At 42.2% G+C, this 14,546-nt stretch overlaps 1 protein-coding gene across 6 annotated transcripts in view; it reads right to left on the bottom strand.

Moving 5' to 3' along the window:
- ST3GAL4 (ST3 beta-galactoside alpha-2,3-sialyltransferase 4) overlaps positions 1–14,546 on the bottom strand; it is a 194,289-nt gene that overhangs the window by 54,455 nt on the left and 125,288 nt on the right. For 4 of the 6 annotated variants that reach the window (XM_054997857.1, XM_054997858.1, XM_054997856.1 and 1 more), the window contains one exon: positions 14,107–14,201. The exons of the other annotated variants lie outside the window; for them this stretch is intronic. In XM_054997857.1, coding sequence (XP_054853832.1) covers positions 14,107–14,142 — 36 coding nt within the window. In that variant the 5' untranslated portion in view covers positions 14,143–14,201. The remainder of the gene's footprint in view (positions 1–14,106; positions 14,202–14,546) is intronic. 6 annotated transcript variants of the gene reach the window in all.

The following is a 14,546-nucleotide window of genomic DNA, read 5'->3' on the forward strand; positions in this document are numbered from 1 at the left end:
TTGTAGTCCAATCACTGTGCTCAAAAGTAGATACTGCTGGTGGCATCAGCCACCTCGTAGGGCCGATCTCCTACGAGGTGGCTGATGCCACCAGCAGGATACTCCAGAGACACGCCGATCAGTTATGGCAGCTCTGGCTGGAGCAGGCGCAGGGGATTGGACAAAGACTATTCACCCTGTACCGCTGACACAAGGGCTGAATCAGCGGTGGCGACCAAACAGAGTGGAGATAGTACAGTGGCACAAAGCTGTTCAGCAACTCAATCGAGTTCAGAGAACTCCTCTATTTCTCCTAGCGGGGCAAAGGCCATTGTTACCGCTGAGCCACCCGTCCAAGGACCGTCTATAGCAGAAGGGTTGCGTAGGTCTCAACAGGCTTACCATCCCCTGGCTTATCTTAGCGACTTCGTCTGTGATGAGGTAGCCCAAACTTAGGGGGAGGGGTGTTATGTATTGCCTGAGTAGAACTGAGGCCTACAAAGCTATTGGTGTTTGGGTGCCGGCACGGCCAATCAGAACTGTTGCTTTGTAGTCCTGTCGCTGTGCTCAAAAGTAGATACTTGTATACACTTCATGCAAATGAAGGATTCTAGCTGCTTACATTGTATTGATTATTGTTAAAATGGGAGGGGTTTCTACAAGTATAAATTGGTTACTGTTGAGCCTGAGTAGTCAGTCTGTCTGCTTCCAGTCTCAAATAAAGATGTTTATTATAATAAAGAGCTGTTAATCTCAATATACCATACCTGGCCTAATAAAATAAATTTTTGGAGCAACACTAGGTTCAACATTTTCCCATCTGTTGCCAATGACAACCAATGAATCTGGACACGGGAATGGAAATGGGAAATTACTCAACGTCACGAGTGGGCTAGGGAGTTTGATGTTGGTGGGGTTATTAGATGGTGCTGGGGAGATCCAGAACAGCAGCAGCCATGTGACCACAGAACAAAAGCTTTATAATGTAACCATTGTCCTGAGAAGCAGAACTATGTTATCATCGTGCAGGCACCAGGTAGAAAAATAAACACAAGCATGGGAGAAACATTAAGGGATGTACAAGAACTTGCACCAAACTCTAATCAAGTCATGAGACCGAATGTGGTGTCCAGCTGTATGCGGCTCTCACACCAGCTACCGAAGTAGGAACACAGGTAATAATTCTTCAAGTTCCCAACCCCACTTCATTCTGTTGTTTTAATAGGAATACTTGCTGTTAAACTCAAACGTTGCAATTCATAATCTGCTTGCAGATTGAATGAATAGCTCCATTGTACTATGTCCATGGAACATTGATTCAAACGTTATCATTGACAGATTATATTTTATAATCAGCTTGCTGATTGACTGCTTAGTTCTAGCATACTCATAATGTTCCAGTTAGAAAGGTAGACTATAAATAAAAATAAATAATATATATCTAGGACCCTTCCTTCTCTCTCCTACCCCCGCCCCAAATTCAACTAATCAGTGCGCTTACTCTGGAGAAGGAAATCACAGGCAGATGAATTATCAGCAAACTAGTTACCTGGATGCATACAGCAGTTTATGCTGAGTATTTAACTTGTTATCTTCGTTTTTATGGGGCTTTGGGACATGTTATGTCTTCAAAACAACTCTGAGCTCCTTCAGAAAAAGTGCTGAATATATTATAAACAAAATAAACTAGCAAATTACAAGGCTCAAGAGGATTTGTGTCAGCTAAAACATTGCAATGAATTTTGCCTCTTTCCTACTTCTTGAACCCGAGACACAGTTATGTTCTGAATATGCTCACTTCAGTTGGCCAACAAAAGCTGCATGGGACATGGAGACAGCAGCAAGAGTGCAAAACGGGAAGAGTGCTAAACGGAAAGAGTGCGGAATGGAAAGAGTGCGGAATGGAAAGCAGATGTGTGCCCTGAGGTGTCAGAGTGGATAGATACGGTCTATGAATACGCATCAATGGTCAAATTAACTACTTATGTTCATAATAGACCAATAGATGGATTTGGGGTGGAATGGAAGGATTTCTTTGACTATTTAGGCCAGAACTAAGATTATTGAAGGCAACTCAGTATATAGATAAGAAGATTAAACACAGGGAAATGATTAATCAAAATAGTTGATATTAAAGTTTGTATAAGTATATGTAGCCAAGGAGAGGGAAGGAGAGCTATTACACAATGAAGTTCTGTTATTTAAAAAAACTGACTGTATTTTTAATAAGTTTAATTCAATTTTAAATGTAGCGCTAGTTGTAGTCTTAGATGCACTGTTTGTATAAGTTAGCGCAAGTCTCAAATTAATCTCAATGTACTGTTTGTATTGGCTTCTTTTTACGCACTTTCTATTGTCACATCTTATCTTTTCTTTTTAAATAAATAAAATTTCTATTAAAATAAAAGCTGTATGGTTACACAAAATCCAGTTGAGCCCAGAAGCTGCTCTTTAGGTCTTCAGGGGTCCAATTTTGACAACCTCTGAAAGCCAAACCGGAAGAGGGAAGAAGCTGTGTTTATATGAACCTGTACAAATCCTTGGATATTTTGTTCAGCTGGGCCTTTTTAAAGCTGCAAGAAGTGAGACAGAAGGAACAAAGAACCACCAGCCAGTCTTGTCAGCAATCAAAGCCAACAGGTTTTCTGTGTGCAAGAAGGCTGAAAACTCAGAAGCAGAAGCAGCAGAAGGAAACCACAGCTATGAGCAAATAGCTATGTAGGTGCAGTAGGCTTTTGTACTTCGGCTGCCTTCCCATCCAAACCACAGAACATCTTGCCCTTTCAAACAGCATGAGCCTTTCCCTTCCCTACTAGCCAACATTACAAGTAACATTTCATCATATGCTTCAGCCTTGGCAGATACTGGGAGCCAACTTGAGCATGAGGATCTTTCGGAGTTACTTAAATTTTTTAATGAGAGTGTCAAAGGATGAGAACAAATTAACCATACTGTCTGTGGAGGCAAACTTGGAGCAATATAAGGAAAAGAAAACTGGTGGGAACTTTTTAGGCTGATACATAAAACAGCAGGTGTTCTGACAGCAAGGTCTGGTTGAAATCCCTGCGGGGACTGAGACATTCAAAATCTCATCCATACAGGCTGAAATTCAAATGCTACAATTCAGGTATTAAAGATCAGTATAGATTTTGTAGGAAAGGGTATTTGGAGGAATACAATTACGCAGAATGAACAAAGGTGTGCAAAAGCAGAAGACTGAACATTCTGTGTCCCAGTTATTGAATTTTTTAAGCGAGGGAGAGGTTTTTACTCCCAGCTTCCATGAAGTCCCAACATCTCAGAGCGTCGGGCCTGATTTCTTTCAGAATGCATTTTTTAAACATCGCTTTCCACTCCTCTTCCCTTGGTTCCCTACTATTCTTCTAAACTTGGATATCTGCAGCTATGTATAGATAGCTGCATATCCGTAGCTATGTGCACTGTGACTAACAAGCGAGAACTGACCTACGTGATGTCACATTTAAATCAGTATGGTGTAGTGGTTAGAATGTTGGGACTAGGTTTTGGAAGATGTACATTCAAACCTCCACTCTGCCATGAAGCTTACTGAGTGACCTTGGGCCAGTCACTTTCACTTACCTCACAGAGCTGTTGCAAAGATAACGTGTATTGCAACCCAGGGTGAGGGCTTCTCATTCCCTCCTGGCCATAGTCCCCTCCTTTCCTTGCCATCACCAAATATACAGGTTGCAACCCTCACCAGCTCTTTAGACACTGGTGAACCTCGTAACATGCACAAAGTGCTAGCAAATGGCTTCGTATGCCCGTGCACAAGGACACCTTTTGACATCACTTGTTCTCAGGAAATGGAAAAGAAGCGGGGGCCACACCAAAGCAAAATGAAGAAAAAAAGGTAAAGGACGCAAAGGAAAGAGTCTTTAATAATTATATGACCTCTATGCATTTTGCAATAGCTTTGTCAGGGGGATCTTCCAAATTCCTTTTAGTATCATTTCTGTGTATGCACTAAATCAGAATCCTGTTTTGAACCAAAGAAGGATCTTGGATTACATTAGAATATAAAAAACAGAGACCACACAATATATCTTACTACATCATTCAGTAAGTGGGTTTCTGACGACTCACCCTGTCTTCCAGAGCGCAGGCGCATTAGTGTGCCCCTAGTGGGGATAAGGGGGAGTTGTTCCCGGCACTGCTCATTGCCTTCCGCGGCCAAGCTAGTGCACACATGGCTGAAATGGATAGCTGTCGGGCTGCTGTCCACTCAGGAGCTGGAAAGCCAATGGAGAAACGCTGCAAGGCAGCCTGAAGGCAGGCAGGGGAAAAGCCATGCCACTGTGTCCCAGCTGCCAGACAGGCAGGCAGGCAGTAAGCAGGTGCCCGGCTCACTCCACTGCCTCCGAGCCACTGAAGGCAGCCAGGCGCCGCCTGCCCCACTTGTGTGCATGCATGTGCACCTGGCCACCAGGGTTGTCGTGTCAGCGACTCTGCCCCCCCCCCCCCCACAGAGCCCCTCGGAGTGCGCGGAGCCTGACTTGCCAATGGCCAGCGGGTCCGGAATCTTCTACTGATTCATGCATCTGGCTCTGAGTCCAACACAAATTTTTGCATGCACCTTAATTTGAGCCAGTTTGGGGTTTTTAAATTTTTCCCCCAAATTTGGCACAATTATTTACTTAAATGATTACTTGGTGCCAAATTGTAAAAAACAGCTTGTATTTGTTATTTACTTAAAATACTTAATAGACCATCATTCCCAAATGTCAAGGCAGTTTGCATGTAAATAAGTTTTTGTATAAATAAGTTTTATTTATGCTGGTTAATATGAGGTGTTTTATATTTGTTGTTGGAGTGGCGGAGAGTGCCGTAAAGTTATAGCTGACTTTTGGTAACCCCTGTGAGTTTAAGTGCAGGCCTCTGAGGTGAGGAGGGGGGCTGGATGGGTGAGTGGAGTTGCTGATTGGCTGAGTGCTGTACCTCGGGGCAGAATGATCTTGAATTTTTAGTCAGTGCTGAGAGAAAAGTGTTTTTTCTGACTAAGTCAGGCAAACTGTGTGGAAGACGAAAAGGGGTTTCATTCTATTAAGCTCACTAGAATTTGTGTGGCGTTCTAAGAAATTCTGTCTAAGTCATGCAACCTGCGTGTGTGCCTGGGTCAGTTTTTTTTATCTCAGAGATATTCTATCTAGATCAAGCAAGCTATGTGGAAAAACCTGATTGAATTTATGTCCGCATGGATAAAAGGAACATTTATTCTGTTACATAAGATTTGAGTGGAAATTAAGTCTTTGTGACTGGGTCTGTGAATATACCTTTAAGAAGATATAACTATTTTTAAAGCCACCAAGCTTATGAACCTTTTCTGAAACCAATACACTTATCAAAACTCTGCAGCCATCGCACTTATCTTCTTATAAGTAACTTCTACTTTTGTTAATCCAAAAAAGGATCCTTTTTTTTACCTTACAGCCACCCTCACATGCTGACTGCTCTATCAAACTACCATCTATAACAAGCCTTCCTATAATACCAGTTAAACAGCAGAGATGTAAAGTGAAAGCCTATCAGGGCAGCAAAAACCTTCTGGAAAGCAGCAATAGATAGGTCACATACACAGGGCAAATGCAACAGGTGGGTTAGCATTGGGATTCAAACCTGGCGTAAAAAAGAGAACATGTGAAGCTCTGTATGGGTGGAAATAAAAGGAGTGTTGGTTGTGACCAGGGCCTTCCTGAGGTAAAAGTTTAAGGTAACATAAGGAGCTCAATTAAAGATTAAAGGCAAGGTCTAAAATAAAAAATCATTATACCCACCATTCCCAAATCTCAAGAATGTATGACAGGTTCCTTAAAACAATAAAAGCAATAATATAATGCTATCACAGGAAACAGGACTATAAAGTTTAAAAACAATACTGAAAGCCAACCACAGTATGTGTTGGCTGTGTATGTGGTGCTGTCAAGTCACATTTAACTTATGGAGACCCCTTCTGAAGTTTTTAAGGCAAGAGACTAACAGAAGTAGTTTCCATTGCTTGCCTCTGTATAGCAACCTTCATCTTCCTTGATGGTCTCCCATCCAATTACTAACCAAGGCCAGCTCTGCTTAGCTTCCAAGATCCAAGAAAATTGGGCTAGCCTAGGCTATCTAGGTCAAAGCAAGCTATTAAGTAATTTTAGACTTATGGTAACCCTATGAATCAACTATGTCCAAAACATCTTATCACTGAAAGCCTTACTCAGGTCTTGCAAACTGAAGGCCATAGCTTCCTTTTATTGAGTTAATCCATCATTTTGGGTCTAGTCACAGCTCTCTGGCTTAGTCACAGCTCTCTGGAGCTCTCTCAGCCCCACCCACCTCACAGGGTGTTTGTTGTGGGGATAATAATAACATACTTTGTAAACCACTCTGAATGGCATTAAGTTGTCCTGAAGGGCAGTATTTAAATCAAATGATGTTGTTATTCCTCTTTTGTAAAAACCAACTCACAACACAAAGCCCAGATTCAAACAGTCAGCAAAAGGTTTTGCAGAAAGGGACCACCTCTCAGGCTTTCCTAAACGTTTACAGTAACTGTCATGCAGGGACACCTCCACATTTGATGAGGCCTTGAAGCAGGGCTCTGCTCCCCTCACCAAGAACCATTCCTCCTGCCCCATCCATGCCTCCACTGCTCTGCACCTTGCTAGTGCAATGTAGGATGTAGCCCACTTGGGGCAGGAAATAGTTGGAGCAGGCCCTGCAGATGGTGACAGGTACTACTCCTACACCACAGCATCAGGGTTCGTGGTATACCCTCCTGAAGCTAAATCAAAAAGAGTCCAGTAGCACCTTTAAGACTAACCAATTTTATTATAGCATAAGCTTTCGAGAATCAAGTTCTCTTCATCAGATGCCTGATCAAAACTGGGCAGATACAGGCATCTGATGAAGAGAACTTGATTCTTGAAAGCTTATGCTATAATAAAATTGGTTAGTCTTAAAGGTGCTACTGGACTCTTTTTGATTTTGCTACTACAGACTAACACGGCTAACTCCTCTGGATCTATGACCTCCTGAAGCTATTAGGTCTTAGCCAACAACATGACCTTGTAGGAGAGAATTCTTTGATTTAATTCCTGTACTGCATCATGAATATTTGATGTGACAATGATGGTCGCTTACTTCAATTTTCCTGGCCTACAGTGAGTGATCAGTCAATGAGATCTGTGAAGCCACTCTCCTTACTATTGTAAAAAAGGATGTAAATATGGAACTACACCGCTTGTTACAGTAACAAGGGGATTGTCTTCATAGCTCTTTTTGACTGATTGCTTAACACACACTTGGACACTTTCCAAAAGCACCAGAACTTTTCATAATTTTACAAGAACACGTGCACCAGAAGGTCGTTCGTGGTTTTACATCTAGGGCTACTCCAGTGTGTGTTTGTCATTACAGGAATCAGATGGTTTCGAAGCTTAGCATTTCCTTCTGTAATCTAACCCATTTCTTAACACTACCTTCGCATCAAGTTTTCATTTCTTGACAATGCTGATGTGGCTTCATTCCTCAATGACTGGCAGCTTTCAGTTTTTACTGAGGAACAGCAAGCAAGAGCAGGTCACACTTACCAATGCGGTCTGCATAACCCAACAGAACCAATTCAGAATTGTATATTTCAGAATTAATTTCTTAATAGCAGTGGCTAGATTTTGTTGACAAGATGCAATCTTCACACAAAAGGTAGAAGTAGACTGCAACCGTTCAATCCAGGGCTTCAAAACTTCAAGAGACAACAGAAGTTTTAAAAAGCAGAAGATTATTTTTTAAAAACAACTACTACAGCTGTGTAAACCTTTCTTGACCTGAGACCTACTGAGCTGCAAGCGTGAATGAGGAAGTCACATGACAGCAGAGTCACATGACAGTATCAAGACGAGGGTTGAGAGTCAAGGGCCAAAGGAACCACGTGTGTGCCCCCCCACCAAAAACTTCAGTAAATCCATTTTTTTAACCAAATCCAAGAAAAAAATCCAGAATTTCCTGAATACCAAATTGATTCTCTAATTCTGTTTGGCTATTTTCAAAAAAATGTTAATATTCAGCCATTTCCCTATGAGGAAATCATTCTGGGACTATCTGGTGTGCGGGGGTCATTTTTCAACAAAACCTCACCAGATTTGTAGGGAACCTACTCCCAACTGCCCCAGTGTGTTTCTGCAGTGTGAATTAGCTTTGACTTTTTCCCATAGGAAACAGTGGACTGGCTGGGGGTACGTTGTTCAAGGGCCAATAGAATTGGACCCCAGGGTCCAGTCTTCCTGAAACTGTCATAAGTAGGTCCCCAGCAAATTTGGTGGACTTTACTTGAAAAATGCCACCCCCAGCTCCTCCAGATATTTATCCCCATAGGGAATAATGGAGAGTGACTGGGAGAACCTTCTTTGGGGGTCCATAAAATTGGCCCCTGGGATTTAATCTTCATGGAAGTCTTTAAAGTCAGGAGTAGGTTTCTTCCAAATTGGGTAAAGTTTGGCTGGAAAATGACCCCTCCCCAGCCCACTGGATAGCTCCCAGAGTGATTTTCCCATAGGAAGCAATGGCCAAATTTTACCAAATTAGTTTGGTAAAAATTCTGAATTTTTTTTTTATTTGGAATACCTGGATTTCACTGAATCAGCCAAAAATTGGTATTTTAATCCAAATTCTGAACCAAACTACACATCCTTACAAGCCAAGTATCTGGAGTTATACTGTAAGGAGGAAGGAGCCAAGGCTCAGAGCCACGAAAGAATCCTCTCCACCAATGAGCGGCTTCACCTTGCTCTCCTGCTCTTCAGCACATGTGCAAAGACGGGGAGAGGCACATGTGCTGGTATGTGGTTGTTCTCTCACACATGTATGAGGAATTGCTACACAGCAGGTAGGTCTCATTCCGTGAGTTGAAAACCACTGAACTCAAACAGAAGATTGAAATGGAACCAACACCAAGTGAAATCAGTGAGTAAAACAACCTACATCCACAGAAAAAGGCAAACACACTAAAAACAAGCATCTCGGTAAACTGCTTGGGCAAGTAAAGCTTTCCCCTTAGTGCCTAAAGGGTAACCAATCATGTGCCCCTTTCATTGGGACAAATCCAGCTTCTAGGCATCAAATTAATATCATTATCCTCACAGTAAGCTGGGCTTGCTCCTTTTCTGTATCACTGAGATTCATCCATGGTTCAGCAATGTTTAGTGTTCAGCGCCGTATCCAAGCCATACACCCAAGTACCTTTTCATTTAAAAAAAAATCAATTTTAGATAGCCATCCCTGTTGCTATGAACCTTGAAATGGGGAACACGGCTAGCACTCTGGATGGATTGTTCCAAAGGGCTAAAAAAGAAATTATTTACTATTTACTATTTTCAGCTTGTGATAATAGGGGAATGGTTAACCTATACAAACAAGCAGGCTTTACAAAGTATATTTACCATAAAGTCTTATTCGACAAAGACATGGCAGAACATATATCTGGAAAACTTTACAGAACATGTTCTCATAAAAAAAAGTTCCCCAGAACAGAATCAATCACTTCATGACACCTCATTTGTACAGATCATTCCCTTTGTCTGATTTATTGCACTGCTGTAATTAATGCACTCTGTATTTTTTTTTTTCAAAAGTGCCACTTTGTGAAGAGGCACTTCTCAAGACAAACAAGAGATGAATTAGTATCTACACCTGCTGCAAACTAATTCTGTTTAAAAGGACACTGAAAGTTTGGCTTCAAGAGCCTCTTGTGTAGTAGGAAATTGGCAAAGAACAGATCCAGGACAGCACAAAAATCCATTATCCAGTACAATGATATTATATAGTAAGCAGTAAGTGATCAAACACACTCAATTCCTGCATTCAGCACTCAATTACACAACTGACCTCATTACTCATTCATAAGCATAAGACTATATACTTGGGCTATGTCAGAATTCTGGGAGTCTTTTTAATGATGTGTGAAGGTATATAAACACCAAGAGAGTTTGCAAAACTCGTGCATCCATTTTTCAGAGTTGCACATATGACTTCAATTTCTGTTGCTGTTTTAAACCAACAAGGAGTACCCATAACTAGAATTGCCAGGTGGATTCAACGAAAATAACAGACACGTTGATAGCAAAAAAAACCCGTTAACCTTGCAAGAACCACATGACTTGGCAAGGCCATCTGCCAAGCAGAAGGCAGAGAAAGAGGCAGGCCATGAAGCGCCACCGCTGCTATGTCAGCTTCGTGCCACACCAACACTGGCACGCAGATTCCGTGCTAGACAGGGAAGATTTGGTGATCCTAGGCAGAAGTCAAGGATAGCCCCCCCCACACTTCCTTTATTCCCGCCAAACTCATTGGTTTTAGGGGGGAGAATGTTGTACGCCATTTCTTGTCCCCATTAAGGAGAAAAGTGGGGTACAAACGAAGTAAATGAACATTCACACTATTAAGACTCAATAAGGCAAAATGACCCGTCTCCATCCCATCTTTGTTACCTCCTGAATCAGTGTAGAAAGAGAGAATCACGGAACTAGGTCCTCAAAACAAAAATACAACCATTAAACCTGACTAAACACAAATCAGTAACTCTGTATGTCTGTATTATATAATTTTTCTATTGTCAAAGTAATAATCTTATTACAAAGAATATGCCTACAAAGGACCAAACAGTCAAAAATTCAAATTTCACATATATCAAAAATAATTCTTCATCTCTATATAAAAATATTTCATCATCTCTGTAGGAAAACAGTACATTATCATTATATACCTTTAAGCACTGTTTATACAAAAATCCAGCTGATATCACCAAAAGAATCCAAACTCATGAGAAAGAAGTTTTCAATTACAAATAAACATTGCTGATTGTATTAAATTGTCATTCATTCTCATTGCCAACCAAAAAAGTCCATTTACAATGCATATTCAATCAAAGAAACATTCCGTTTGATGTAGCAGGCGAAGCAAAAATTCATGAAAGAGAGACACCATCAAGATCTTGGGCGGCTTGTAGAAGTGGCTGATGGGGAGCTGGCTGGACTGCCCTGTTTCCAGATTTCTTTGTCAAAGAGCCAGTTTGGTGTAGTGGTTAAGAGCACGGGACTCTAATCTGGAGAGCTGGGTTTGATTTCCCACTCCTCCACTTGCAGTCAGATGGGTGACCTTGGGTCAGTCACAGCTTCTGGGAGCTCTCTCAGCCCCACCCACCTCACAGGGTGTTTGTTGTTGTGGGGATAATAATGGCATACTTTGTAAACTGCTCTTTATGGGTGTTAAGTCGTCCTGAAGAGAGGTATATAAATCGAACGTTGTTGTTGTTGTTGTTGTTGTTGTTGTTAAAGCCGTGACTGCACCTAATCTTCCCAAAGCATCTCCATGCAAACTATACTGGCAATTAGCACTCTCAGTAATTCTTTACACAGTTTGACTCTTTGGTCTTTTGTAGGTATATTCTCTGTAATAAGATCATCACTTTACCAATAGAAAAATTATTCAATACAGTCAAACAGCGCTATTGATTTGTGTTTAGTCAGGTTTCATGGTTATATTTTTGTTCTGAAGACCTCTGGAATCAGGGCAGTAGAGTAAAGCTGCTGCCATTGATCACCTAGGGAGGGAGGAACACAAGGGGCAGAATGAGAAAAACCGGACCCATTCTCAGGGGTGAAAATGCCTTCTTAAGTGATTTTGGGAGCTGCTATGCTGATTTTGAAGCAGTGAAAACTCTTCACCCCCAAAAAGCCATCTAGTCAGCCAGAAATGTCACCATGGTTGGGCTGACTATTATACAGCATAATGGAAATTTAAGTTCATTTCATTTTCCTTTGTGTATATCTTTTCGGTAGTTGGGCGGGGGGGGGAGGGTGAGCACTGAGACCATGTGTGACACAATGGTTAGTAGCACGTCAGATGAGGAATGGAGAGACCCATGCTCAAATCTCTACTAAGCAATGATGCTCACTGACTTTGGGTTGGTCACTCACTCTCATGCCTAAGGAGGGGAGAAGCTGGTATGCTTCCTGCAGGAATCATAGATAGAATCATAGAGTTGGAAGGGGCCATACAGACCATCTAGTCCAACCCCCTGCCCAGTGCAGGATCAGCCTAAAGCATCTCTGATAAATATTCATCCAGCCTCTTCTTGAAAACTGTCAGTGAAGGGGAGCTCACCACCTCCCTAAGCAGCTGATTCCACTTTTGAACTACTCTGACCATGAAAAAGTTCTTCCTAATATCCAACCGGTACCTTTGTGCATGTCATTTAAGCCCATTGTTTCGGGTCCTACCCTCTGCTGCCAACTGGAACAGCTCCCTGCCCTCCTCCAAATGACAGCCTTTCAAATACTTAAAGAGAGCGATCATGTCCCCCCTCATTCTCCTCTTCTCCAAACTAAACATTCCCAAGGCCCTCAGCCTTTCCTCGTAGGGCTCAGTCTCCAGACCCCTGATCATCCTCATCGCTCTCCTCTGCACCCTCTCGATTTTGTCCACATCCTGTTTGAAGTGAGGTCTCCAGAACTGCACACAATACTCCAGGTGCGGCCTGACCAAGGAAGAGCAGGATAAAGATAGGATAGGGCGAAGGGCCCGTAATGCCAAGAATGAAAAGCCATAAAAGAGGGGGGAAGGATTTTTTTTAAAAGCCCAACCCAAAATATTCAGAAAACACATTCCCCCCCCCATCCATGATGTACTCATGCTGCATCACAACAGAGCTCAAGGCAGTAGACATTAGGAGTCCCAAGCACTCTCCCCTCCAGGCACTGAACACATTCAGAAATGGTAAGATTGGCTCATCTTCAAGACCATGATGGACACTGAAGCCCGCTTAGCTGGCCAGTCTGTGTGTGAGTGTGCATGTTGCATTAGTATTTATTCCATTTCTTACCATCTTTATTTTTTCAGTATTTCTCCAATAAAAGTGAATGTATACTATTTCCTGTCTGCGTCTTGCTAATTCCTCCTGCTTATGAAGCGCTGCCCAAGTTAGGAGGACCCTGGTATACACCAGATAATGATCCTAAATATAGATTGCCCAAAGATGCATATGTTCAACCTGACAGACAAAGGGGATGCTGTGAAGTTAAGGACTCTATGCATTGTACCCATGGTCAAAAATCCAAAGCAGACAGCTGAGATACTTAGAGATGTCACTACTCCAGGTCTTTTTCCTCTTTTCCTCATAGCATTGACTAAAACACAAAACACACAATTTGGCATCAAAATTCTGTGCAGTGCACTGCCCTACTTTGACCTCATATTGCTCACCGCCTCACACATGCTAGAGTGACGCACAGTGCACAAAAATGAGTTAGACATTACAAGGAAGAAGAGAGTAAGAAACAAAGAGTGGTCTAACACTCTCATAACTTGTGCTCTCAAAACAGATTTCCCTGATAAAATCACATTTTTTCCTGTGGGAAAGGTATTTGCTTTGACTAAAATCACAGTGGAAACTATGAGAGGTTCTACCAGCTCCTTTTTAAATGTAACAGCTTTGACTGACAGCACCCATTGCTGCAGAGGGTGTATCTGGAGAATATGAGTCTAAGGCTGTTTTCACACTGCTTACTGGCCTCAGAACAACATCACGCCAAGCTCCCAGAACGGCAGTGTCTTTCCGGCGCAATTTCACGCGAGAACTGCCATTCTCACGTGAAATCACGCCAGGAAGATGCTTTCGTTCCAGGAGCTTGGTGCGATGTTCCGCAGCTGGTAAGCAGTGTGAAAACAGCCTAAGAATGCCCTAGCTAGTGAGACCCCCCCCCCAGTGGAGACAAAATGATATACCTCAGTAAGTTGGGGTTTACTGACATCTGCTTCGGAGAAACAAGTTAATAGCCAGTCTTAACATTGCAGCTGCCCACCCTCTGTTGAACACCCTTAGCACAGAAATTCTGGTATTCTACTGTCCCCACCCACCCCCCATCTCCAAAGTTCCCTCACAGGTAAGGTTACCACTTTTATTATCTAGCACTAAGCTGGCCTAGAGGCTTTTAACTCTCACTAAATCTCTAAGGAGAAAATAACCATTCCAACAAGAATGCCCTGAGCAGCAATATCGACCCCGCACTGTTGCACGTTTCCTGAGCATGAGCACAAAAGTGACGACCTGAGAAACAGGCACCTTCTTACCTCGAGAACACTGTGATTTTCGTCTGCCTCTTCCATGTTTTCAAACGTTTCCCCGGATTCTAAACTACACCAGCAGAATGTGAAGGTGGCGGCTCCTGTTTGATTAATTAGGCTTTTTAAAATTATTGTTCTCTAACACACTGAAATGAGCTTTCCCACCACCATCATTTAAGGTTGCAAAAAGAATCAACGTTTGTTAAGCACGTCTTATTTAGATTACATTGCGGCCCTGTCACCAACGACAAACCCATAAAAGCCAAGAAGGAAGAACGGAATTTATAATTAAGGATATGCAATTTAAAGGTTGACATTAGAAGAGATGCTGGAGATCCATGAATATATGTTTACCTCTTTACATCCCTGCAACAGCTATAGAGGCAGAGGGAGAAAGAGAACTGCAGCAGGACTTGATACAGGGCAAACTAAATGGGGAAAGTTTC

This window comes from Eublepharis macularius, chromosome 14 (assembly GCF_028583425.1).
Source record: "Eublepharis macularius isolate TG4126 chromosome 14, MPM_Emac_v1.0, whole genome shotgun sequence".
Taxonomy (NCBI): Eukaryota; Metazoa; Chordata; class Lepidosauria; order Squamata; family Eublepharidae; genus Eublepharis; species Eublepharis macularius.